The sequence below is a fragment of the Mixophyes fleayi genome, chromosome 8 (assembly GCF_038048845.1).
Source record: "Mixophyes fleayi isolate aMixFle1 chromosome 8, aMixFle1.hap1, whole genome shotgun sequence".
Lineage (NCBI taxonomy): Eukaryota > Metazoa > Chordata > Amphibia > Anura > Limnodynastidae > Mixophyes > Mixophyes fleayi.
The window spans coordinates 24030539-24057809 of record NC_134409.1 but is presented as its reverse complement, the minus strand read 5'-3'; the positions used below and the strand labels follow the sequence as shown (position 1 = coordinate 24057809).

The following is a 27271-nucleotide window of genomic DNA, read 5'->3' as shown; positions in this document are numbered from 1 at the left end:
CGGCCATGTTGTTGTTAGATGGATATTCTGGTGCTTCCATGTGACTGCAGAACAGCTCTTCAATGAGTCAGTGTGGGTAGAGATGCGTTAAATCTCAGGTTATGGTGTGAGTCTACTAAAACAGATCAGTGCTATTAGATTATCAAAATAAATCCAATTATAAAACAGGAAACTCCTGCCTGCAAACGGAATTCAGTGTATAAGAAGAATCGATATCGTCAATGTTTCATGTAGAAATAACAAGCAAGCAATGTATTACATTCCTTTAATCAAGATTTACCACTTCTTTAACATCCATAACCAGAGCATTCAAATTTTCCTCTACATTTACAACAAAAGACATGGGTAACCTGTGACTCTGTAAGGATGTTGGAACTACAAGTTCCAGCATGCCTTGGAGAGAAGTCTGGGATGTGTAGTTCCACAATACTTGGGAGAGCCAACGGTACCTACATGTGACAGATAATAGAAGAACCAAAATGCATTGTACGATTTTACTTTGGGAGTCCTGGATCAATATATTTTTCAATAGGATGCATGCCTGCCAACACTCCCCATTAAAATACCAGGGCACACTTGGCCATGTCACACAAGCACTTTGACCCCTGAATCTCCTAGGCTTTCTGATCAGCCCAACTGTGCTCCAACCCATCTTGGCCATGTCCCTTTTTAGCCCATGGTAAAAGTGACTTGTGCAACAAAAAAATGGGACTGTTGGGGGGATATGTGTATATATGATGCATAGTACAGTATTGTCCACTCTCTATTCATCTACAAGATTTTGGAAGTTGGTCAAAGAAATTAACAAATCAAGTTTTTATAATTCAAGTTACTTCAACAATTATTGGCATCCAGCACAGGTATTGCAGTGGTTTCTGTCTATGTGGTGTAGATGCTTGTCATGAGAGAATACCGATAGTCCGGTGGTAATTTATAATACACGCCATGTTCTGTGTGTGTTCGGATTGTCATCAATCCATGGTACCCATTCAAGAATGGCCCTTCCTCGGTGGAGTGTTCCACGGTAAGAGTGTACATGGGGGAGGCGTTCAGAAGACTTGGTATACTCAGCCAGGCTCTTCCCAAGGCAACCGCCTGAAGCTGAAATGAGATTTCCTGGGAGACCCCCTGGCAGAGCTTAAGCATATCCTGCACCATCAGCTCTGTGTAACCTTTTGCCAACTGCTCCGTGGGCCAACTGGGAGCAATTGTGACAGCAGGGAAGATGGCATTGATGCTACTAATGAAATCTTCTCCCCGAATATACCCAGGCGTACTGAAACTCCCATAAGACACATCCATGCTAATCCACACTGGAAAATACAGGGATTTCTGATCGTTCAGCCTCTTCAGGAGATGGAGCGTCTCATCGAGAGAAGCGTGATCTTTTGGTTTAAGGAAAATGCCCCATGGGTTGACACTGTCGGCAACCAACTTCAGACAGTCTTCCAGTGGAAGCGTAGTTGATGACTTATTAAAAATCCCCACTGGGATAAGAGAAGATCCGATGGATTGAACTTCTATTTGGAAAGTGAGCATTCCAAAACTGCCTGCAACACAGAGACCAAGAGCATTGTAAATAGAGCACATTAGGCTGAGATAGGCATTCAAGAACAGCAGTCTTTGATCAGAGTCCTTTTTATCCATTAAACATTCAAGTTTAAGGTTTCAGATTTTTATTCACCAATCTTACAATACATCAATTAGAAGGTGCACTTAATAGGTGATGCATCTCATTGTAGGGGTGGGTGTTGTGGGGTTGAGCAATCAGAATATAGTCACATAGCAAAAAACAGACAAAGGTCTATTGAGTTCAAACTCTCATTTTCAGTCCCTTCTAGTTTTAACTGTTTACATGCTTCTTTTACCTTTTTCTCCTTCATTATTTAGCCGCTTTGGTATGGTATGTACTTGTAACAGTATTTATTTAAATGTTTTTCAACATTCCCCTTTTGGTGTCTGCTTTCATCTAAGGGAAGTGTGGCCATCAGCCTAAACGCAGTTAAAATCACGTGGGTGAGTGATTAGGTGTTTTACCTATGGGCTGCTTCTATCTGTTAACCAATAAGGCAGAGGAGGGGGTGGCTTAGTTTTATATCGGTGAAGTTCTCCACCATTTCCCCCTCTCTGCTTCCGGATTCCTCCCACCCACCCGGCAGTTATTAGGTTTGTGTATATATGGTTCTTTATAGGTGGGAGAGCAGTGCAGTCCGTAAGTTTGCATATGGTGCTTGGGTTATCTCGTCATAGGTCACTACTCCCCCTTTTGGATTGTGTTGTCATCACGTGTGTTGGGTCCAGTGAATGGGACTCTGGGCCAGTATGTTGAATATGTTACTGGCGGTTATAAGGGGGGTGTAGTCTTGCCGTTGGACAGATATTTCGCACCGGCCAATAGATAAGGTATGATCCTGGGTTGGTGGTACAATGGTCTGACCTTTCCACCGTTATTGGTCTTGTGTTTGCTGACTGCCCTGCTCTCGTCCGCCTTTCAGCCCCTTTAGTTTAATATTAGTCATTTAATAAATAATATTTTATTCCAACGTTAATCTGGTGTCCGTGTCTTTATTGGTTTTTCTATGGTATTATGGTAAACACTAAGAACTTCCACACTGTGCATTTTAGACTACAATCTCACAGTCTACAAGCGTCATTGCCTCTCTGAGCTGATTAAACTTCCCCCTTTTCAATTTCACAGTTTTCGTAGCTCTTACAAATCATTTTATTGACACACAAGTTAAATGTTTCCATGTTGTGATCACAATTCATTAAACGTCCCCTCCCCTGTATATTAGACATAATATCTATTCTACTAGCACCTAGTCCATCAGCACTCACCCTCTGGTTCTTCTACCACTTGGAAAAAGTTGTTTTTTTAGATAGATACAAAAAAATGGCTTCCTTTACTGGAAAGACTATTTCATTTTTTATGTCTAAATAATTAAAATCACCCATGAAGTGGACCACATTTGTCATTGCTACACTTTCAACATGTGACAAGGATTATGCTATGTGGCTTAGAACAGTACTTTACTTTTTCTCCATGTGTATCCTATCCATAAGGACTCATTATCATCGTCTTTACAGATATCACTAGACAGGTCTTAAACAGGCTTTGATAAAGCCTCTATTAGCGAAACGCGTGTCGGCTTGACACGCGCCTCCAGCTTAATTATATGTCTTGTTCTAATAACATTTTGCTTTTATACGCACTATTAGGGAACTGAGAAATTTTACTTAGAAACCCTATACTGGTGGGGTAATGCCTACTCCGAATCAGGAATCTACCAGAAAGTCCGATTGCATGGGATATAATTCACTCCATATTAGTACCTAGGACTGATAGGCTTAACCCTGTATTCACTGGAAACTTAGGGCTAGATTTACTAAGCTGCGGGTTTGAAAAAGTGGGGATGTTGCCTATAGCAACCAATCAGATTCTAGCTTTCATTTATTTAGTACATTCTACAAAATGACAGCTAGAATCTGATTGGTTGCTACAGGCAACATCCCCACTTTTTCAAACCCGCAGCTTAGTAAATCTAGCCCTTACTCTCTATTTTTAATGGTGTGCATTCATTTATATAAGTATGAATGCACTCTGTACAGAGATTGAATTACAAGCACTTCTGTTTGAACAAGATCTAATCCCTACAAATATCCCCTCCTATTCTATTTAACTCTGTGACGTAGCCTCAGAGATTATATTTACAATCACTTGTATAGTGTTGGTAATAGGGAGACCCTATATTTATACTCATTATGCAGATATCATCATACTTATATTTATATATTATATGAGCTGTGAGGAGCTCTCTACCAGTTTTTCCTGCTAGTTTTATCAGTATACATGTTTGGGGGGGTTTATATCATTCATTAACTCTTTTTAAGATTTCGCTAATCTATCTCTCAATAATTTATTATGCATTTATTCCTTCATCATCACCCCAATCTCTGAAAAAGGAGCAATTTCCGCTGTACTGCCTTTCATGTTTTCACCCTCCAGTTCTTGTTTAAATCATCATTAACACTGTTGCAATGCTCCCACTGAGGGGCAGCCTGTCCCAACCATAGAGTCTGCAAAATGTAGACTTAGGGGTAAATTTACTAAGCTGCGGGTTTGAAAAAGTGGGGATGTTGCCTATAGCAACCAATCAGATCCTAGCTTTCATTTATTTAGTACTTTCTACAAAATGACAGCTAGAATCTGATTGGTTGCTATAGGCAACATCCCCACTTTTTCAAACCCGCAGCTTAGTAAATCTAGCCCTTAACCTCATGTGTCAAACTCCCATTGTTCCATAGATTGTAAGCTTGTGAGCAGGACCTTCTCACCTCTTTGTCTGTTTTACCCAGTTTGTTTATTAGTTTACTATGTTTGTCCCCAATTATAAAGCGCTACGGAATATGTTGGCGCTATATAAATAAATGATGATGATGATGATGCAGCCAAGAGAAAGATCAGTCCAATTCTCCTTTAACACTCCTTCTTTCACTTGGTTTTTAGCTACTTATTTACCGCCATATGCTCCAGCTGCATTTTAGGATTTGGCACCGGTACTATTTCAGTAAATACTGCTGTGATGAGAGGTGGGTACCTGGCCCTGTTAATAAAGGTTAGGCTCGGCTGGGAACACTTCTCATCGGTAGCAGAGGATACAAATCTCCCATAACAGGTTTGTGATAACTCTGGATGTTGTGTCAGTCGGTGTGTGGTGATGTCAGTGTGTAATCTCATGGGCCCTCCCTTGGACATACTGTCCTTACTTTGCAGAAGACTCTGTACAGTTGAGATTCCGTCCTCTGCATCAAACCACTTCACCAGAATTCCATCATCATCATCGGGGTGAAAGTACATCTGGAGACTGCCCCCAGAATAGAACAATTTCTTCCTGTTTGGATTCACTAAAAAAAAAAAGAAACAAAAATGCAGATGTTCACATATCAAAGTCAATGGAGAAGTAATAGGTAACAACTGTATTTGTGTATTTTTTTACTGGCTACAAAAGTCAATGTTGGTTACGCTTGGTGACTGAAGCTAGGTAAATACACATATAACAGTAGGACGTACAAATTGTTTTTCATCTAAGTGGTCACTTTAAGGTGAACATGTAGTTAAGAAATGAAGATTTCCTATTTTATATGTGTGCCAGAGTCTGATAATAATCACTTAGGGTTAGAGCGTTAGTCTGCTTCCAATCAGTGGCTATTTGGCACAAGGCAGCCAAGACTATGCGGTATATTTAGTAAACTGCGGGTTTGAAAAGGTAGAGATGTTGCCTATAGCAACCAATCAGATTCTAGCTATCATTTTGTAGAATGCAATAAATAAATGATAGCTAGAATCTGATTGGTTGCTATGGGCAACATCTCCACTTTTTCAAACCCGCAGTTTAGGAAATATACACCGATATGTCTGAACAGTTTGCTCTGGTGAGTAGTGGCAGACGGAAGAGAGGGTTACACTGAGCTGTTATAAGAGGGATGCAAAGTTTCAGCCAGAACAGTGTTAGTTTGGGGCATTGCCACCAAATGTGGAGAAAGGAGCCGTCGGTTGGGTAACCCCTCCACCATCTGGATGAGTCAGGGAAAATTTTGCTCAGTGTAATAGGCACTATGTACCACCAATATAAGAGTTCAGGGGCGCACGCATGGGGGTTTCTGGTTCTCCAGAAACCCCTCACCTCCGCGAAAAACAGTGATCCTACAAGTAACCCTACATTGCGGCACTGTACTATACAGCAGCCGCAGCGCTGTCAAAGAAGCGTCCATGGCGGTGCTGTATAGCACCGCCGCGGACGCTTCTTTGTCAGCGCTGCGGCTGCTGTTCAGTGCAGTGCCGCCAAAATATAGCTACTGCGCATGTGCGGCCGCATGTGCAACAGCTCTGTTTTTGGGGGGGGGGGGGACCCCCCTTTAAAAATCCTGCGTGCGCCCCTGGAGTTTATACGCATTTTCTTTCATTTTTACGCGAATAGAGCTAGAGGTAGTGTTTGTTCTTCAGCCTAAAAGACAATGTTGTGTGCAAGCCAAAGAGTTAGAGGAAAAGTTACATACTCTAGCCATAGACTTAGTCTAACAATACACAATATGCTAATATAATCTTTTTTGTTTTATTCAGAGGTTTGTAATTTATTTTACATTCATATGACTAGCTGTAAAGAGAATATATTTTCAACTGTACTTCACATCTCAGACCAAGGTATGAGTTTGACAAGTATGATGCAAAGAAATGAATCCACCATTCCCAGACCGCTTCCATGTTTACTCTTGTCACGTCATAGACTCTGGACTGATACTTACGTACTATTTCTTTAAAGTCTGATAACAAGGGATCGTAAATGTCATAATAGATCTTCTCAGGGTGACTGTTATCTCGGATGAACAACAGGTCCTCCAGGGCGAGCGGATCTGAACTGCCCTGCCATAATGTAAGGCTGTACCTGTGCAGGTGATATAACACACACTGATATCATACTGTATAAGTAACACACACCCTGTTATTGTCACTGCCATAGGGATGTACACACTCTCAGCCTAAGGCTGGGTACACACTACAGATAGTTTCTCCTCATGCGATATCTTTAATGATTGTACCAATGACTGAAAGTCACAATCAGCCTGCAGGTTCATGTGAACACACTTACACGATGTACCTTCAGATCTGTGCCCTTCATCTCTCATAACCATTTGCTGAATAGATCTAAAGCTGGGTACACACTACAGAAATTTCAACCAACTTTTTATGCCGAGCGATTTTACATGCGATCGATGGTCCGATCGCTCGGTCCATGGACTGCATACACACTAGCCTTGTTTAGGATGATACAGGGAAGAGCGGACGTCCCTTTAGCGACTTTTTACAGCCATGTTGTCCAGGGGCGGATCTAGACATTTATTCTACCCGGGGCGATCTTAGGGGGGTGATTTAGGTCCCGCCCCATTTCTGATTTCAAAGGCTGCCGGCGGCTGCACATTATGTGCAGGTCCGCTCGGCAGTGGCAGTGTGCTGCCCTGTTGCTCTGATTGTGTTTAAAACACAATCAGAGCAGCCGGGCAGCACACTGTCACTGCCGAACTGACCTGCACAGTGTGCAGCTGTCGGCAGCAAGACCCTGCTAGGGCGGGCGATCGCCCAGATCGCCCTCCCCCTGGATCCGCCACTGATGTTGTCGTGAGCAATGACTGTAATTTCGTACTCACTGTTGTGTTTCGGTCGGAAACATACTCACTACACAACGGAAACGAGATTGGAACTAAAATATTAAACGGTACAACCAACCAAATGAGATGACAATCGTCCATTTGGGCAGGCTTTCGACCATCGTGTCACTGCACACACTGACCCGACTTTTGAACGAGCGGTCGTATGTCGGCTGATTGAGCCGATCATTGGTCGAAAACCGTGTAGTGTGTACTTAGCTTAAGTAAACTATGGAGATCTGCCTAAGTTGCTGGTCATGAGTACATACACACTGCAGAATTTGCCAGACATTGTTCCATCACTTATAGAGATTTTTAGTCTGGTATAAAATCAAACCAAATGACATGAAGAGCATTGGTACGATAAAGCATGATCGTGGGAGCGTACACGCTAATGCAATATCAGACCCAATGGTCATTTATCATGTGATTGGTTGAAAAACCTGGAGCGTGTACCTAACTTTAGACAATATTTCACATGTTCCATAGTACAGATCTCTAGCACATGCCAGGGATGTACCAATGTATCACAGTCACCATATTGTTTATTTATCAACATTTCTCCCAGTAATCACATCATACTGCTCCAAATAATCCATACATCACATCAACCTCCATAATACAATATAATCCTTCCCTATAGTGTTACCATATCTCATACTAAGCATTCCTTGTTCCACCATTATCCATGCTGTCTGGAGGAGAGGATATGAAAGAGGATATGTGATGGGAAGAGTACAGCTGGAATAGAGGCATGGGGGCTAGATTTACTAAACTGCGGGTTTGAAAAAGTGGAGATGTTGCCTATAGCAACCAATCAGATTCTAGCTGTCATTTTGTATAATATGCTACATAAATGATAACTAGAATCTGATTGGTTGCTATAGGCAACATCTCCACTTTATCAAACCCACAGTTTAGTAAATATACCCTATAGACTCTGAGCTGTTTTGGTTTTGTTAGAGGTGAAAAGGAGAGCATCTTATTCCAGACAAACTGGTTTTCCCATGCGTTTGGGTCAGATAACGCTAAGACAGCTGTGTGGCGGAACGGATACTATGTGTGTAAGTTAGGTCCCAAAAATTATCAGTCTAAACTGCCCTGACCACTGAAAGGGCGGACTGGAGATGTGTCATTTATAATGATCTTATTAAATATTCAGTTTACCGCGTGTAGAGAAATTGAAATCTACAAGTTTAGTTTGCGTCAGACATAGCTGTACCTTTTTATTCGAGAAGAGGAGCGAGGTAAAACAAACTTTATTTGTCAACAACGTAATGTTTATGTTTAATGTTCATGAAGAGCTATAATATCTGGATAGTTTATATCAATTAGTGTACAGTGGATATGTTGTGCTGGGGTATAGGATTCAGTAACTCTGTAAATGTCCTTATATTCCCCCTCCCCTAATCTATGTTTGATCATATTCTGGTTACCGGTCTGAATGCTGCAGGAGCCAGTTGAAGTGTATCCAAGCTGAGCGGGTCAGAACAGCGCGAGCCGGGAAGGTGATCCGCTGGGGCAGGTCCTTCACCAAGTTGTACATCTTCTCAACCATTTCCCTGGTGTAAGTTCTGTTTGTGATGATGGGCGGCAAGTACAACGTCACCCAACCCGGGGAAATGGTGACATCCGGGAACTTATCTTGGACTAAATTTAGAAACCTGCAATAACGAATTCCAATAAGTTACAGTCTTCTAAGGTCCTTTATTAGATGATGTAAATGGACACATCAAAATGAATGCAAGTTTTAGCTTTTTATCCGATAGTATCGCAAATGTACATAACCATATCCAAAATATATACTGACTGTGTTGCATTCACTCCGATTTCATGGTTGACATTGGGCCCACTGACGATGTCTGCGTTCAACCATACGGGCCGATTAATAGACATCTGGGAAGACTTTGCCAGCAGTATATCAAGTGATGGGCTGACAGCCTGGATGCTCTTGAAGTCCAGCTTAATGCCTGCACAGGATAAGATGATAACACGGTTGCACATGAGAGGATAATGTCAACATAGCTCCTAAAGTTGTATTATATTTGGTTTAAAACTGAATCATGTATCAGCAGTAAATCCTGTCCAGCCACTACGGGCCCAGAGGTGAGGAGGGCTCGGTAATGCTGATTACGCAAACCCAGAGGCCCCCACTTTGCTCTTCTGAGAGCAGACGCCCTGGTTGGGTTAAGTAACATCGGTCCTTCCACAAGATTTGCAATGGGGGCCAGTTCCACCTCCTCAGGGCCACAAAGAAATATTGCAGGGTGTGTTATAGGGGTTCTTCATTTTCAGACAACCCAAGATAGACTAACCCACCTCCCCTATAACTGTTTTTTGGGGGCTTTCCTCCATGGTCCTCACTGCTACCGGTACTGAATTGCAGATACAGTCAAATTCCCCACGTCCACTGCTATATCTTCCACAATATCAGGGAATTATAAATAAGATCACAGCAATTTCTGTTTTTTATCTAGAGATTTCTCTATGTTGGTAAATGCTGCCAGGAATTGACAACTATCGGCCTGTTTGTACAGTGCTACTCTAACCAGCCGCAGTGAACCCGGAAGGGGTCCAACTACTTAGCCCAGGTGTGAATGGCTGAATTTTGACCAACTTGGTCACCTGCGTGTCCTCTCTCCAAGCACCGGGATTTGTGACGGATAGTACGCTACGTACATGAGAACTTCCCTAGTGCTAACAAGACATAATATTAGGCTACCAGAGAAAACAATGCTGGGTGAGTCCTTAAAATGTAAGTTAAACAAATCGGATCTAGAATACAGAGAAGAACTGAATTTGACCGTAGGCAAGAACCAGTTCCCCTATTGTAACAAGAGTTTAACGGTTCCTCTCTGCAAATTCTTATATGCTGGGTGCAAATGTTTCACCCTCCAGACAGTGCATTCTCCAGCAAATGTCAAATACATCATCATCACATAAATGTTTTGCCCGGTCTACTAACAACGGCCCACAGGGCAAAGTCTTTTACACTACATGCTGGATAATATTCTATCTACTGATATGATATAATGGATAACACCAGGAATTAAAATTCTAACTATGGAAACGTTTAATTGGAGGAAGTATAAGATACATCAGTACCTTTTGCGGAAAGAATCACAGAATCCAACCATTCCTGTAAAGTGTTGTCACTATATACATCAGGCGGATGAGCCATGATAGGAATATTTGTCTCATTTACTGTTAAGTGTCCCTCCACGTTGACGTCTGCTTCTAAAACCATGATGGCACCTGCAGAGAAATACAAAATGACAATCGTCTGTGATCATTGTCGCAAGATCTGACTTCATCTTTCATTTCCTGAATGTCTTTTAGATTGTAAGCTCTAGTGAACAGACCCTCTCGCCTGCTGTTTCATAGTTTTTGCATGAATAACATGAGCTACAGAGACAATTGCCTGAGACCATTAATAAGTATTAATTGATGAAAAGGATTATTGCCCAGGTCATTATCTTCAAGACAACAAGATCTTTGTTATTCCGAATTCTACCCACCATAGTTACCTGAATTGACAACATAGCTGTACCCTACAGACTTTTCTGCTTCGTGGTTCAAAATAATAATATGTTAATTACTAGGAGTGTCATTGAGATACATTCTACAAACAATGATTTTAGAAGACTTAACACCCTTTACTTAAAACGGTATTTGTCACTTTATGATTAGAGGAACATTAGTGGTCAGAACAGTTTTAACACTTTTGTTATACTTAAGTTATCCTGAGAATATGCTTTCCATTTGTAAGAGTAGAATTGTTTTTTTATTTGGGAAGTGGGGGATGGCTGGGATGGGCCCGCAATTTATTTTCCCCTTAAGATTTTGCTGGATACTAGCAGTAATCAGCAAAGCCAAAGCTGACTAGTTTTTCTTGTTTTAGGTTATAAAAACATATGGCAATTCAGTTGTTTAGCCAGATTAGTGAGCAACCAGATTGACAAAATCTGGTCCTTCACATGTGTAGACAAATTGAACACATGTATTTCCACATGAAAGAATCCATCTGGAGTAGATATTGGCTGAACAATAGACAGCATATGAAAATAAACACTGTAGGCCTGAATCATTAAGGAAAGTAAAGCAAAAAAATGAGTAACTTTGCACCTTGGCAAAACCATGTTGCATTGGAGGGGAGGTAAATTTAAAATGTGATGGCAGATTTATAGTAGGGGTAGGGCATGTCCTAGATCAACTTAAAATTTCAGTGTACAAATAATGCTATCAAGTATTTGTGTGCTACATGAAAAAACAGCCAATATTTAACTTACGTACAAAATAATAAACTAATTTCCACCCGTTGCATTGTTACATGGTTGTGTCCAGGAAAAAACTTGCTCATTTTTTTGCCTTAGTTTCCTTTAACGAATCAGGCCCTGTATGCTTAAAATGTGGTAAATGGAGAAATTTGAGCCATCGTTGAAGTATTGCTTCAGCTTACTGTGTCACTATTATATTTACAGCAGGTTTTAGTGATCTGTGACCCGCCGGCATTGTGTGGAACTACAAGTCACAGGCATTACGGTACATGTAGATCCACAATATCTGGTGAACCACATGTTATATACACTGTTTTGTAGAAAGAAGTATCTTTTGTTTATTTGAAAACACACGAGAATAGGAATAAAATGACAGCATCGTCCTGGGTATCAGTGAGTGTTTCCTGCTGAACTGTAAGAGAACTGTGTGTGTACAACACAGGATCATCTTACTGCACATTACTATAGACGTTGCATACACAATAAAATCTATTGTGAATCCATGTAACCAAGATGACAAACAGCTCACTGAACATGAAATACTGCACAGTGTGATCCACAATAGTACCTAAGATACCTATTTTAGGCTTTAAATACAGCAATTGAGCTGAAGGATTAAAATTCATGGAGAGGGAATATCTGGTCACCTGACCGTACCGTGCTGCGATATTTAATGCTTTGTATTATATGGCCTGATACTTATGGGCTCTCTCTCTCTCAGCCGCCTTCTAGAAACAAACAGAGTATTATTATGAAATTATTTCCTTAATTTTATATTGATAAAAATAAAAATGATCAAGAAATACGTCAGAATGGGGTTATCAAGAAATCCCCTGCAATGAGGCGTCTCTCGCGCGTGGCCTAAAACATACATTGTTCTTAAGAAAAGTCATTTTCCAGTAAAATCTCATTTGCATTTTGTACAAGAATAGACAAACATGATTATGAAAACAATAAATACATTTTGGCAGGGACAACATAGCAAAATGACATAATATATTGTGACATATATTAATGTAATAATAAACTACCATGTTTGGAATAAAGGGATAAAATGGAAGCACTGTTTAAGAAGCAGAATGTTATTGTTTACATTAATAATTAAAGCTGGTTACAAACAAGGTGATTTTGTTATATTTGTTACTTGGTCACTTAATCAATATAAACAGAATTACGCATTACAAAGGCACGTCACAGTTGTGACACCATGATAGATAAGAAAACTGAAAGTGAATATCTGTCATTATATATTTGTGAATTATTACATATACAAGTAAATGTCTGGGCCTGCACTGTTGTGCATTGGCAGGATGAGATGAGGCCAGTGTTGGCTAACCTGCGACACTCCAGGTGTTGTGAAACTACAAGTCCCAGCATGCTTTGCCAATATATAGCAGCTTATTGCTGGAAGGGTATGCTGGGACTTGTAGTTTCACAAACACCTGGAGTGTCACAGGTTAGCCAACACTGGATTAGGCCATGTGTAAAGAATAGTTACTCAGTCAGTTCTCATTGACCTGCTGATTCCCCTTAGTGGAGCCCGGGGAACTGTTTTTTTCTGGGTCTTCTCCATATCCGGCATGAACATTGCGCCGCGCACTTTGCCGGCGTTTACGGTAGAAATCTCTGCTCATTATTCCTCGCACTCCATAGAGGTCTGTCACATCTCCGCCACAAGGGGTCTCGCGGTCATTCCGGAGGCACTTTGCGGCTAATTATATTCCCTCCAGAGACTCGGGAAAAACACCTACGGGGCACTGGTGACGGGAGCCTTGGGTAGGGTGTTTATTTCAATCTACCTCAAAATGCAGCTTTATATATAAAAAAAAAAAACTATAGAAAAAAAACTGCATGGAATTGTCAGGGTAGACTAAGAGAAGAATTCTACAATGTCACAATCTATGAAGATCAACATATGACCCAACACCTATTCCGCAAAATGTCTAGTGTAACAGTCCAGCATCTAGATAAAAAGCAAATGCTTTATTAGTCCATTATTATTAGGCATATCAAATAGTGACCAAGGGCCTGATTCATTAAGGATCTTAACTTAAGAAACTTCTTATTTCAGTCTCCTGGACAAAACCATGTTACAATGCAAGGGGTGCAAATTAGTATTCTCTTTTGCATATAAGTTAAATACTGACTGTTTTTTCATGTAGCACACAAATACTTGATAGCTTATTTGTACACTGAAATTTAAAGTTGATATTTGTGTGCTACATGAACAAAATAGACAGTATTTAACTTATGTGCAAAACAGAATACTAATTTTCACCCCTTCAACATCATCATCCCCATGTAACATGGTTTTGTCCAGGAGACTGAAATAAGAAGTTTCTTAAGTTAAGATACTTAATGAATCAGGCCCCAGATGTTTCCAGTCTCTCAACACTTTCTGAATCTTATGAAGCCACTCCATAAGAATATGATGACAAAGAGCCTTTATCTTTATTGCTCCATACAATCCACTGTGATATTAGACAGTTATGTTGTGCTAAAATGTTTGCAGATGAGCAGATGTTTTTTGAATCTCAATTTACTTTTAAATGTTTTTTTTTTATTATTCTTTTTTGTCAGTTATCAATGTTGCAGGTGTTTTTGAATATAGTGTGCTGCATGTATTTTGCAATATATATATATATATATATATATTCAATTAATGATGGCCCATAATAGTCAGATCATAAAGGGACGGATCACTATCAGACATATCGGCAAATGTGGTCAATTGATGCTCACAGTTGGTCTGTGGGTTTGGTTATCTTCCAACTATACATTTTGGTCCAAGGAGCACTTCAATCAAATTAGTGTCTAATACTGAAGTTCAGCTTTTAGACCGAGCAGCAGGACCTGCCCATAGCCAGCATTACACAAACTAATTATTAATAACACAACATAATCAGTGCAAAAGATCAATTTAGACATTCCTGAGAATCTGCAATTTTCAAAGGATCTGTGTTCCCCCAATTTCTTAAAGGGACCCATCTCTGTGTTCTCCATTACTTGCAATACTGGGTACACATCAAACACACCAGTAAAGGAGGGCATACTTACTGTTCAGTGCTTCCTGCATCTGATTTTTGTTGTTTGCTGCATGATACCATGTGACGAACAGCCCATCCTTCACCGGAATGTCCCCCTGAGACAGGAAATAGTCCAACATGTCTCCTCCAGTGTTGAACTCATCCTTGGACGCTGATGAGAATTGCAACAGATTTAGTGATATGAGAAGCAGCAATTCACAGCAGACTTAGGCACCCTGTGGTATTCCAGCCGTATTGGAACTACAAGTCACAGCATGCCCTCCCAGAACATGATGAAACGTATAATTTTGCAACAACTGGAGATCCACTGGTTGCTTAACCCTTCTGTAGATCCTATAGATACATTCTATTATTTATATAAGCTTGAATTCAGTATCACAAATAGAACAAATAAAATTTGTAAATGTTTTTTTTTTATCCAAATACTAAATTGGTAAAAATGTAATACAAACTAATTAATAGAATTCGTTGGACACTGCCAGCATCCTTAATAACAAGCCAAAGAAAATACAAATCATGCTTGCATCATAGGCAATTACAGCCAGGAGCCCTGGATTTATAAACAATAGTCTGTATAGCCTTTACAAGCTTGTAAATTAATAAAAAATCAGAGTCATTAATTGATTGAATCAAGTGAGACATGACGGGAGGATTAGAAGTCCTTCACATTAAGGTTACTTAGTAATGAAAAGACATTCTGTAAGACATACTGTACACATGAAAACTGCCACCACTGAATGGCACATTTTACATATATTATCCTTCTGGACCCATCTCTGAATTCTTGGATCATTTATCTGTATGGCTCTTTCCGTTTCTCTCCACTGATATCCAGACCATTATTATGGGTGATTTTAATGTCGCCATTGATGCAGGAAACTCTGTTGCCTCCAGGTTTCCATACCTTACCTTCTCCTTCAGCCTCACACAATGGCCCACAGCTCCCACTTATCACGCTGCTCACTCACCGAGTTCTTACTTGCCTTTGCTCTCTTTCCAACTTTTCAGTCTCTTCTTTTCCGCTGTCTAATCACAATCTATTCACCTTAACACTCTCCTCTCTTCCTGCATCTCCTCCTGTACAGCACACCACATACTTAGAGATATATTGCAGGCACATTGCAAATATTTCTGCCTAACACTCTACAACATTGTCTTCACTGACCCTGATCTTGTGGCTGCATACTCCTTAGATGCAATTACCTCTGCTCTTGGTAATAACCAAAGTCTATCCACATTGCACAAACCGGCGAGCCATGCACACAAAAAACTGAAACTTGGCTGAACCCCCTTCTCTATCCCTCTACCTCTTACCTCATGTTACCTACTTCAGAGACATTATTAAGAACATTAGACATGGTTTGCCAGCAAAATATTCTCCTTTCGTCAAACACACATCCCACCTTGCTACCTATTCCTGTGACCCCATTACTTCTCATCTCATTCCTCCTATCTCTTTTAGATTTCTCCTAATTATAACATCTCTGATTCACTAATCTCTTTCTACTGGCACTTTCACATCCTCCTTTAAACATGTCAACATTAAACCCATCAGTAGAATATCCTCTTTAGCTCACAAGCCATCACCCAGACTCACTGCTCACCTTCTCATCTAAACATTCATTTACACTTGTCGACCATCTCTATCTCCATCTACTCCCTACAACAGAGGTGCTCAAACCCAGTCCTCGAGAGCCACCAACAGTTCATGTTTTCAGGATTTCATTAATCATTGTACAGGAGAAATAATCTATTTCTCTGGGTGAGTAATTATCCCACCTGTTTCTACAGACAGAAATCCTAAAAACATGACCTGTTGGTGGCTCTTGAGGGCTGCATTTGAGCACCTCTGCCCTATAGGATTCTCTACACTCTGGTTTCAGCTCTATTACTCCACATAAGCAGAACTTACTAAAGTAGCCAATTACCTATTAACAGCTAAATACAAAAACTATAAATATAAAATATACAAGGTTAATAGTCCATATTTATTCTATTTGAAAGTCTTTGACACAGTCCATCACCCTCAGCTACTTAAAACTCTGTGCTGGGGAAGCCAAGGTTGCACACAATCTTCTATCTCCTCCTATGTTTCTGACCAGACCTTTAGTCACCTATGGGACATGCAAAGAAGGCTTACCTTAAGGATACATGCAAGTCAAAATCGGACGCATCTCTACGCCCTTAATGTACCAAATTTACTCGTGAACACCCGTGAACACCCGTGACATGCCCTTCCAACTGCAAGCACACACTTCTATGATATGCCTATCTTCAAATACGTACCCACTTTAGTACACATGCACAATACGGATATGTGTATATTTATGCGTTGCAAATGGGCTTACGTCTAACTGTAAATCAGGTTCTGTATGAGCAACATTATCACACAAAGTGTCCCCTTAAACGTTCTTAGATGGTATGCAATAATAATTATATTCCCAAACATGAAGTAAAATCTGATAGTGCCCCTTTAAAAGCAGATCACAGAAGTTGAGTTGAGCTGCTATACAGCTGTGTGTAGCCTTAGGCTGGGTCCACACTACAGAACATTTCTCCCGATATGATATCGTTAACGATTTTACCAACAACAGAGTCCCGATCAGCTGCTGATCCATGTGTACATACTATACACGTTTTACAAGATTTACCTTCAGATCTGTGCTCTTCATCTGTCATAATCATCTGCTGATAAGACCGTGACTCTGTAAACTCTATGGAGTTCTGTCTACGCTGCTTGTTGCGAGTGCATACACACTGCAGGATTTGACTGACACCGTTCCTTCGTTTATAGAGGATTTTAAGACAGTTTATAAAGTCAAATGAAACGATACGATGTGCTTTGGTACAATAAAACATTAAATTGTTATCAGACCTAACATTTGTTTACCGTGATAATCGGATAAAAAACCTGTAGGATCTGATTCATTAAGGTACTTAAATTAAGAAGTTTCTTATTTAAGTCTCCTTGACAAAACCATGTTACAATGCAAGGGGTGCAAATTAGTTTTCTGCTTTGCACATAAGTTAAATACTGACTGTTTTTTCATGTATCACACAAATACTTGATAGCTTATTTGTACACTGAAATTTAAAGTTGATATTTGTGTGCTACATGAAAAAACAGTCAGTATTTAACTTATGTGCAAAACAGAATACTAATTTCACCCCTTCAACATCATCATCCCCATTTATTTATATAGCGCCACTAATTCCGTAGCACTGTACAGAGAACTCACTTACATCAGTCCCTGCCCCATTGGAGCTTACAGTATAAATTCCCTAACACACAGACACAGACAGACACACAGGCTAGGGTCAATTTGTTAACAGCCAATTAACCTGCCAGTATGTTTTTGGAGTGTGGGAGGAAACCGGAGCACCCGGAGGAAACCCAAGCAAACACGGGGAGAACATACAAATTCCACACAGATAAGGCCATGGTCGGGAATCGAACTTATGACCCCAGTGCTGTGAGGCAGAAGTGCTAACCACTGAGCCACCGTGCTGCCCTATTGCATTGTAACATGGTTTTGTCAAGGAGACTTAAATAAGAAACTTCTTAATTTAATGAATCAGGCCCGTAGTGTGTACCCAGGCTTTGCCTATATGATTAAATTTGGTGACTTAATTCCTACCTCTTTTCGGAGGCTGTCCCAACGTCAGACAAAGTGCAGCAATTGTAACACAGACTCCTAGGAACACACAGACTCCCGCTACCGTCCTCAGGTCAGACAATGTGCAACACTTCATCCTGAACCCCCAAAGTCCTCGATTGTGGGAGCAGCCAGCCTCTCTGACACCAGGATGTGATACAGGCTTTTCAAATCCTTCTGATGATGGTTAGACCTAGGATTTTCTCTGGGTGAAAGTGGACCCTCGTCAACTCCACATCTTTTATCTGAGCCCACAAAAGAAGTTCTGCCTTTTCTCAGAAAATAAGACGTCTTCTCACATTACAGGGAAGGTCCCAGCCGCCCCTCAGCCTAACAACGAATCTGTTCTATCTGAGATTACAGAACTCTGCACTTAGACCTGAGCTGTTACATTCTTCCACACAACAGGAAAGAAATTCAGTCCTGATAATTGTACAGTGGTTATCATGTATGTATTATTACAGCGAACTTTAGAACGCTCGGCATTCAAGACCTTTCTGCAATTGTTACTCCATCTGTAATCACATAGGCTTTATAAAACTGATCTGATAAAGCAATGACAACTGCAGCTGAATAAATCTGCTGTTTTTGTTTTTGAGGCTGTAAAAACAGTAGTTGTACAGATATTGCAAGTCTGATATTAGTGATCATCAGCCATAAGCCTTATTACTTCTTACTGATATATACAAAGCAATTATTATATTTTTATACTAGTATTGAAATTGCCGCATATCTGTAACAAACTTATTGAAAAAGCAAAACTGTACATAGTACAAATTGGTTTCAGAAACTGAAGACCTGGATGAAGAAAAATACACACACCGATCAGCCACAACATTAACACCACTGACAAGTGAAGTGAATAACATTGATTATCTCGTTAGAATGGAACCTGTCAAGGGCTGGGATATATTAAGCAGCAAGTGAACAGTCAGTTCTTTAAATTGATGTGTTGGAAGCAGGAAAAATGGGCAAGTGTAAGGATCTGAGCGACTTGACAAGGGAAAAATTGTGATGCTAGACGACTGGGTCAGAGCACCTCCAAAACGGCAGGTCTTGTGGGGTGTTCCCGTTATGCCGTGATTAGTACCTACCAAAAGTGATCCAAGGAAGAACAACCAGTGAACTGGTGTCAGGGTCCTGAGTGTCCAAGGCTCATTGATGCACGTGGGTTAGCGTGGCTAACCCATCTGGTCCATCCCACAGAAGAGCTAGTGTAGCACAAATTGCTGACAAAGTTAATGCTGGCTATATATATAACCCCCAAGAAGAGGCTCTCCCAATGCCATCTTTACCTCTTTTTAGGTCGACAGTGGCTTTCAAGCAAAATAAAGCACATACTTGTAAATATATCTCTGATTACTTGTAAATACACTAGCATGAACAATTCAAAAACTGCTTATTTTCTTGAATCTAAACGAAAATATTCCTATTGATGATAATTTGACCAGTGATACATATACAATACAAAGAGCATCCTAGTGATCACCATACAATACAGAGAGCATACTTGTATCCGCCATAGAATACAGAGAACATCCGAGTGTCCACCATACAATACAGAGAGCATTCCTATGAGCGTTATACAATACAGAGAGCATTATGGTGACTGTAATATAGAGAGCAGACTAATGACTACCATATATTACAAAAAGTATTTTTTCTGACAACCACACAATAACATCCCCCTCATTATTAATTATCCCCTCCTGAAATAATTAACTCCAGCCTCATCACAGCAACCCCTTCAACATCATAAACTTGCTTATCCTGATTAAAAATTAATCGCCACGTCGACCATTAAGTCCATTCATATTCATTAACCCCCTCATTACCTACCTCAGCCCCATCAAAAGACTAATGTATGCCCAGTGTGTCTGTCCCTGTATATGTGTGCCCAGTGTCTGTACCAGTGTATGTGTGCCCAGTGTCTGTACCAGTGTATGTGTGTGCCCAGTGTCTGTCCCAGTATATGTGTGCCCAGTGTCTGTCCCAGTATATGTGTGCCCAGAGTCTGTACCAGTGTATGTGTGTGCCCAGAGTCTGTACCAGTATATGTGTGCCCAGTGTATGTGTGTGCCCAGTGTCTGTCCCAGTATATGTGTGCCCAGTGTTTGTCCCAGTATATGTGTGCCCAGAGTCTGTACCAGTGTATGTGTGTGCCCAGTGTCTGTCCCAGTATATGTGTGTGCCCAGAGTCTTACCAGTATATGTGTGCCCAGTGTCTGTACCAGTGTATGTGTGTGCCCAGTGTCTGTCCCAGTATATGTGTGCCCAGAGTCTGTACCAGTGTATGTGTGTGCCCAGTGTCTGTCCCTGTATATGTGTGCCCAGTGTCTGTACCAGTGTATGTGTGCCCAGTGTCTGTACCAGTGTATGTGTGTGCCCAGTGTCTGTCCCAGTATATGTGTGCCCAGTGTCTGTACCAGTGTATATGTGTGCCCAGTGTCTGTACCAGTGTATGTGTGCCCAGAGTCTGTACCAGTGTATGTGTGTGCCCAGAGTCTGTACCAGTATATGTGTGCCCAGTGTCTGTCCCAGTATATGTGTGCCCAGTGTTTGTCCCAGTATATGTGTGCCCAGAGTCTGTACCAGTGTATGTGTGTGCCCAGTGTCTGTCCCAGTATATGTGTGCCCAGAGTCTGTACCAGTGTATGTGTGTGCCCAGTGTCTGTACCAGTATATGTGTGTGCCCAGTGTCTGTACCAGTGTATGAGTGCCCAGTGTGTCTGTACCTGTGTATGTGTGCCCAGTGTCTGTACCAGTATATGTGTGCCCAGTGTCTGTACCAGTGTATGTGTGTGCCCAGTGTTTGTACCAGTGTATGTGTGCCCAGTGTCTGTACCAGTGTATGTGTGCCCAGTGTCTGTACCAGTGTATGTGTGCCCAGTGTCTGTCCCAGTATATGTGTGCCCAGTGTCTGTACCAGTGTATGTGTGCCCAGAGTCTGTACCAGTGTATGTGTGCTCAGTGTGTCTGTACCTGTATATGTGTGCCCAGTGTCTGTACCAGTATATGTGAGCCCAGTGTCTGTACCAGTGTATGTGTGCCCAGAGTCTGTACCAGTATATGTGTGTGCCCAGTGTCTGTCCCAGTGTATGTGTGCCCAGTGTTTGTCCCAGTGTATACGTTCCCAGTGTCTGTCCCAGTACCGGGGGGTTGGGCTTTCCCTTGGTAGGCCCCGACCCTGATCGCTCCCCTCTTCATTGGTGGGGGAGGCGGGTAACTTTAAAACAAAAAAATAATAGAAAAGAAATACTCACATAACCGTGGCGCTCCCCGACTCCTCTCTGCTCTGTTCGCACTGAATGTCGGGCGTGATGTCATCACGCCCGACGTTCAGTGAGGAGCGGTGCAGAGACAAGTCGTCAAGAAGAGAGAAGACAGAAGAAAGAAGCCGATAGAAAAGGTAAGTGCAAGAACGAAAGCAAGGGGGAGTAAAGGCAGCATGGCAGCGAGTGAGATGGGGCAAAGGCAGCATGGCAGAGAGTGAGAAGGGGCAAATGCAGCATGGCAGAGAGTGAGAAGGGGCAAAGGCAGCATGGCAGAGTGTGAAGGGGACCAAAGCAGCATAGCACAGGGTGATGAAGGGGTGTCCCCGGAGAAGGGGGGGAGCAAAAACAGCATGGCACAGTGTGATAAATGGGGGCCAGGAGAAGGGGGGAGCAAAAGCAGCATGGAGGGTGTAGTGTGATCATAAGGAGGCACAGCATGGTGATGAAGGGGCACAGTAATGTGTGTGTGATGGCACAGCAGGCTTGTGGCAAAGTAATGTGTGTGTGTGTGTGTGTGTGTGTGTGTGTGTGTGTGTGTGTGTGTGTGTGTGTGTGGTAGGTGGTGGCTAACTAATGGGTGCTATTTTTGTGGGGTGATGGTGGGGCAAATTAATTTTATAGTGGGAACTGTTAATTTAAGATGGGGTGGTTTGGGTGCTATTAATTGAATGTGGGGCTGAGTTTGAGAAGCATGAGGTCAATTTATTAAATGTGGATATGAATTAATGACTGTGACAGTTGCGGGAAATAGGTATATTTATTATACGTAAATGCTATTAATTTATTGCTGGGGCTGTCTGGAGGGAGGGAAATAGGTTAATTTATTAAATGGGAATACTATTACTTTAATGTTGGGGCTGGAGGAAGGCCAAAGTATTAATTGTGGGTAATATTGATTTAACACCGGGGCTGGTTGGAATTTTCTAAATGTACCCATTTGTTTTTCCAAATAGGGCCCCCAACATTCCAGGATTCAGACAAGCCGCAACTAAAGAAACCAGCAGCTACAGGTGGTGAAAGTGACAAGAACAGGTAGAACAGTCTGTCAAATGTTCTGATTCTAGTGGGACAATCATAATTTTTGGTGACTGTTCCACCTAATCTAAGGGGCAGGTGTGCTACGATCAAAGTCATTGGTGTTCAGTGGTGAACAACAGGCAGCCAATCACTAGGCAGCCTGTTGCTGTATGGGCACCCACAACACTGTGCAGCAGACAGGAAGAAGGACGTCTTCACTTCCTGTCTGCTGATCTGAGGAGAGGAGCGACACTGGCTAGCACTAATAAAGGTAAGTGACAGGGCTGCCAGGAGGGGGGGATCTGCCATACAAATCTATAGGGAGGGAGAGGGGGGTGTTGCCATACAAATCTATAGGGAGGAAAAGGGGGGTGTTGCTATACAAATCTATAGGAAGGGAGAGGGGGGATCTGCAATACAAATCTATAGGGAGGGAGAGGGGGGGATCTGCCATACAAATCTATAGGGAGGGAGAGGGGGGGATCTGCCATACAAATCTATAGGGAGGGGGGGTGCTGCCATACAAATCTATAGAGAGGGGGGGGGGGTGCTGCCATACAAATCTATAGGGGGGGGGGTGCTGCCATACAAATATATAGGGAGGGAGAGAGGTTGATATGTGTGAAGGAGGGCAGAGGAGGGGGGCTGATATATGTGGCTAGGGTTTTTTTTATGTGACTGAAGAGGGGAATAACTGCAGGGTGGAGGTAAGTAAAATGGCTGCAGGGGGGAGGTAAGGAAAATGGCTGCGATGGGGGGGGGTTGAGGAAAATGGCTGTAGGGGGGGTTGAGGAAAATAGCTGCAAGGAGGGGGGAAAGGATGCAGGTTGGGAGGAAAGGAAAATTTCTGTAGGGGGCAGGGCCCTCTTAACAACATTTTGGGCCCCTGGGCAAAGCCGTGCACCGGGGCCCCTATATATATATATATATATATATATATATATATAAAAAAAAGAAAAAAAAAGTGGTTATATATATGGGCCCTGCAGCCCAGGGGGGTCCGTCAGAGGCAGCGCAAGAAAAAAAAAAAAAGATGAAAATACTTACCTTGCGGAAATCCGTCCCTGGTCCTCACTCTCTCCGATTAGTAAACTGTTGGTGGTGGAGTTATTAGTGGAAACAGTGCTAAGCGCTATAAACAAGCACACAATGATAGCCAGGCTCGATAAGATATCACGGTTGAATCAGGCTATTGGCAATAATGGAGTTAACCATTAACTATACCGAAGATACACAAAGCTGTTAGAGATTTGAATACAATTAAAGCTTACAATTAACTGCACAGCAAATCAAAATATCCTAGCCCAAAGAGCTTATGATCCACGTATATGATCCACGTATATATCGTGACTTCACCTATTGTGATACAATGTGACATGCAGGATGCTCTTTCACCTGATAGCTAGTGTTTCATTCTTGAAAATAAACCAGTTCACGAAGAGTTAAGATGCAAACAATTCAACAGCTGAGCTATGACAATTATTTCGCTATAAAATAAATATTTCAGCTACGTCGCAATCTAAGGCAAACTTAAAATGTTAAATAGACGCACATATTAATGAAATGGATTATTAATTCCAGACAACAATATTTTCTGCTCCTTAGTTTTGGACAACAAAAAGGTCACCTCTGTTGACCTTGCAGGTAGTATACACTGCTCTCTCCCAGGATATCTGCTGTTGTCTGATATGATATCACATGACTTATCCTGGCCCCACAGGACTGCTGCCAAGTAGGCCCATAACTGCTGCATGCCCTGAAAAATTCAGGTTTATGGGTCATTAGCGCATAAGTAAATGCGATCAGCTGATAACTGAATGAATATATTAACAATTAGTTCTTTAACCTTATACGTAATAATTACATCAAAGATATATAAATACGTTCAAATAGAATAAGAGCAAAATGTAGAAACAGTGACTAGATCAGTCATTTCAAATCTTTGCAGGACCTCTAGTGGTTAAAAATAGGTATTGCTGAACTGTGACCTTTATGTAATATGTGGTTAAAAATAGGTATTGCTGAATTGTGACCTTTATGTAATATGTTAGATAGATGAGAACACATTCTTTCTTTTCCTGTGTGTTATATAATCTGTTTTTGTGTAACAAAATAATAATATCAAATTTACAACAACAAAGCAACATATCTTGATAACATTTCTTTAAATGGTGTTTTTTACCATTAGCCAAAGCCAGATTAAGGGCTAGATTTACTAAGCTGCGGGTTTGAAAAAGTGGGGATGTTGCCTATAGCAACCAATCAGATTCTACCTTTCATTTATTTAGTACCTTCTACAAAATGACAGCTAGAATCTGATTGGTTGCTATAGGCAACATCCCCACTTTTTCAAACCCGCAGCTTAGTAAATCTAGCCCTAAGACTTTATTGGGCTCTAGGCAAGATATTGGTTTGTGGTCCTGTCCTCTCCCACTGATCTGTCCATGTCCTTTTCCATGGTATATCCTGCCACATTTCCACAATGCCACTCTATTTAAAGCACTTACCCTATTCATGCCCCCCACTTTATTTATCTGTTTTTCTCTTCATATTCAACATAATGACACATATATACTTATGTAGTCTTCCAGACAGCTAGCACTAAGCACACGTATGTCCCTCCACATAATTATATACATATTATTATTGTAGATTTGTAAGGTGCCACAGTGCTCCGCAGGGTCGTACTGTAGGGAAAACTGGACATACATGAAAATAAAGGGTATAAAGGACCCTGCTAATTAGGGAGCTTACATTCTAAGTGGAAGAGGGCACAGCTGAAACAAGAGGCGCAAATGTGGTTCAGATGGGAGATTGACACAGTTGTGAGGGTGCATTAGTGTGAATAGTGTTATCGGGGATAAGGTCATCCCTAAAACAGAGATGGGTTTTTAAAAGAGCATCTAAAGATTTGAAGGCTGTGGGAAAGTCTGATTGAGTGTGGTAGGGAATTCCATAAGTGGGGATCAGCACGGGAGAAACCTTGTAGGCGGGAGTGACAGGTGGTTACCAGGGATGAGATGAGGCGGAGGTTAGATAGATCTAAGAGGGTGGAAGGGAGAGTATTTTGATAAGATATTTAAGATGTATGCAGGGGTGGTGTTGTTGAGGGCTTTGTAGGCAAGGGTGAGAGATTTAAATTGCATTCTGGAGGACACAGGCTGCCAGTGTAGGGATTTGCAAAGTGGTGCAGCAGATGTGGAGCGGTGAGAGAGGAAGATCAGTCTTGCAGCAGCATTTAGGATGGATTGAAGTGTGGATTTATGGGTGTCAGGAATACCAGCTAGCAGGAGGTTGCAATAGTCAAGAAGGGAGATGATGAGAGAATGGATAAGAGTTTTGGTAGCATGTTGAGTAAGAAAAGGGCGTATTCTGGCAATGTTTTCAAGGTGGAGTTGACAGGACTGGGAGAGAGTCTGGATGTGAGGAATAAAGCAGAGGGCGGAGTCAAGTGTGATAACCAGGCAGCGGGTCTGGGAGACTAGAACTTCATCACTTACCACTTTCATCCAATCCACACAGTGTCATAGAACAGAAATGATTTCTCTGCTGCCTCCTTGCTCTATCTCACACATCATTATATTCCCAAACTCCCCTCTCAGCCAGGAGCCCCAACACAGCAGCGATGCTGGGACTTGTAGTTGCACAACAACCAGAGGACAACAGGCTGCATAATACTGATTTGCTTTATCGGACTATAAATTGCTTCCTCACCAAGTGTTATGAAAATTACTCTACCATCCTTTGCTCACAAACAGCTCTGTCTATGGATTCTGTAGTGCAGGGGGGCTGAGTGCAATCAAATACCAATACCAATGCCCTCGCCCTATGAGCTCACTGCTGTGTCACTCAGCCTCAGTCATGTGTCAGAGGAATGAATGCCGAGTCCTGATTGGAGAAGCGGAGTACGTAAAAACATAGGCACAGGAGCGTACATCATATCGTCTACGCTGGCAGGGGGGGATTGGGAGCATGAGGAGAGCAGCATGACGCAGGACATACCTCCCGACAGTCACGACACATCTGGATTGTGCAGCTCTCTCCAATCCGTTCTTGTAGATTTAACTATCATCCTGACTTAGGTTGAACAGTCCCGATTTGAGAGCTGTGTCCCGTCACCCTGATTGGGAAAAGTATTCACTGTTCACTGCTACTCTGCATGACATGAAGGGGTTTGGAGGGGAGGGGAGGAGACAAAGGGGCTTAAAAGCACTAGGCACCCCTCTCGATGTGGCCACACCCCATTGAATTGTGACCACACCCACATTGTGTTGTGGCCACTCCCCTGACAGGGGCAGGCTGGGCGGGGGTGCTGGGAGGCATCTGCCCCCTGGGCCGGTCTAATAGTGGCCTACCCTGGGCTAGGTTACTGGGCCACCTGCATTTACTATATGTAGACTATGAGCCTGTTATTCTAAGAAGTTCTAAGTTTGTGTTATACAGGGAGCAACATATTATATTTGTAAGAGGCACCAGAATTATTATATCACTAAGGTTAGACACACAATGGTATTTATACACACATCACAGTAAGGGCCGTCTTTCCCATTGGGCACAATGGGCAGGTGCCCCGGGGGCCCTGCAGCCCAGGGGGGCCCGTCGGAGGCAGCAAAAAAAAACAAAAAAAAAAACTGGAAAAAAAAAAAGACAATACTTACCTTGCGGTCAGCTGGCGATCCGGCTCCCTCCATGGTGTCCTCCTCCGTCGCGCTCGCAGAGCATGTCGGGCGTGACGTCATCACGCCCACCCGACATCCATTGCGGAGCGATTTCCCTTTTATCAGTTGACTAGAGTT

General features: G+C 41.9%; 1 protein-coding gene across 2 annotated transcripts; it reads right to left on the bottom strand.

Annotated features, from left to right (window-relative positions):
• Positions 1–269: 269 nt before the first annotated feature.
• Positions 270–26643, bottom strand: FAM151A (family with sequence similarity 151 member A). Of its 2 annotated transcripts, none has more exons than XM_075184028.1 (8): positions 26478–26643; positions 14538–14678; positions 10309–10458; positions 9014–9173; positions 8640–8867; positions 6304–6443; positions 4768–4905; positions 270–1550 (listed from the first exon to the last, which is right to left on the bottom strand). In XM_075184028.1, the coding sequence occupies exons 2-8, from the start codon at positions 14644–14646 to the stop codon at positions 880–882; spliced, it is 1596 nt and encodes a 531-aa protein (XP_075040129.1). In that variant the 5' UTR covers positions 14647–14678; positions 26478–26643; the 3' UTR covers positions 270–879. The 2 variants fall into 2 exon arrangements, with proteins under 2 accessions (XP_075040129.1, XP_075040128.1); XM_075184027.1 differs by lacking the exon at positions 26478–26643 and adding an exon at positions 18166–18446.
• Between the last annotated feature and the right edge of the window lie 628 nt (positions 26644–27271).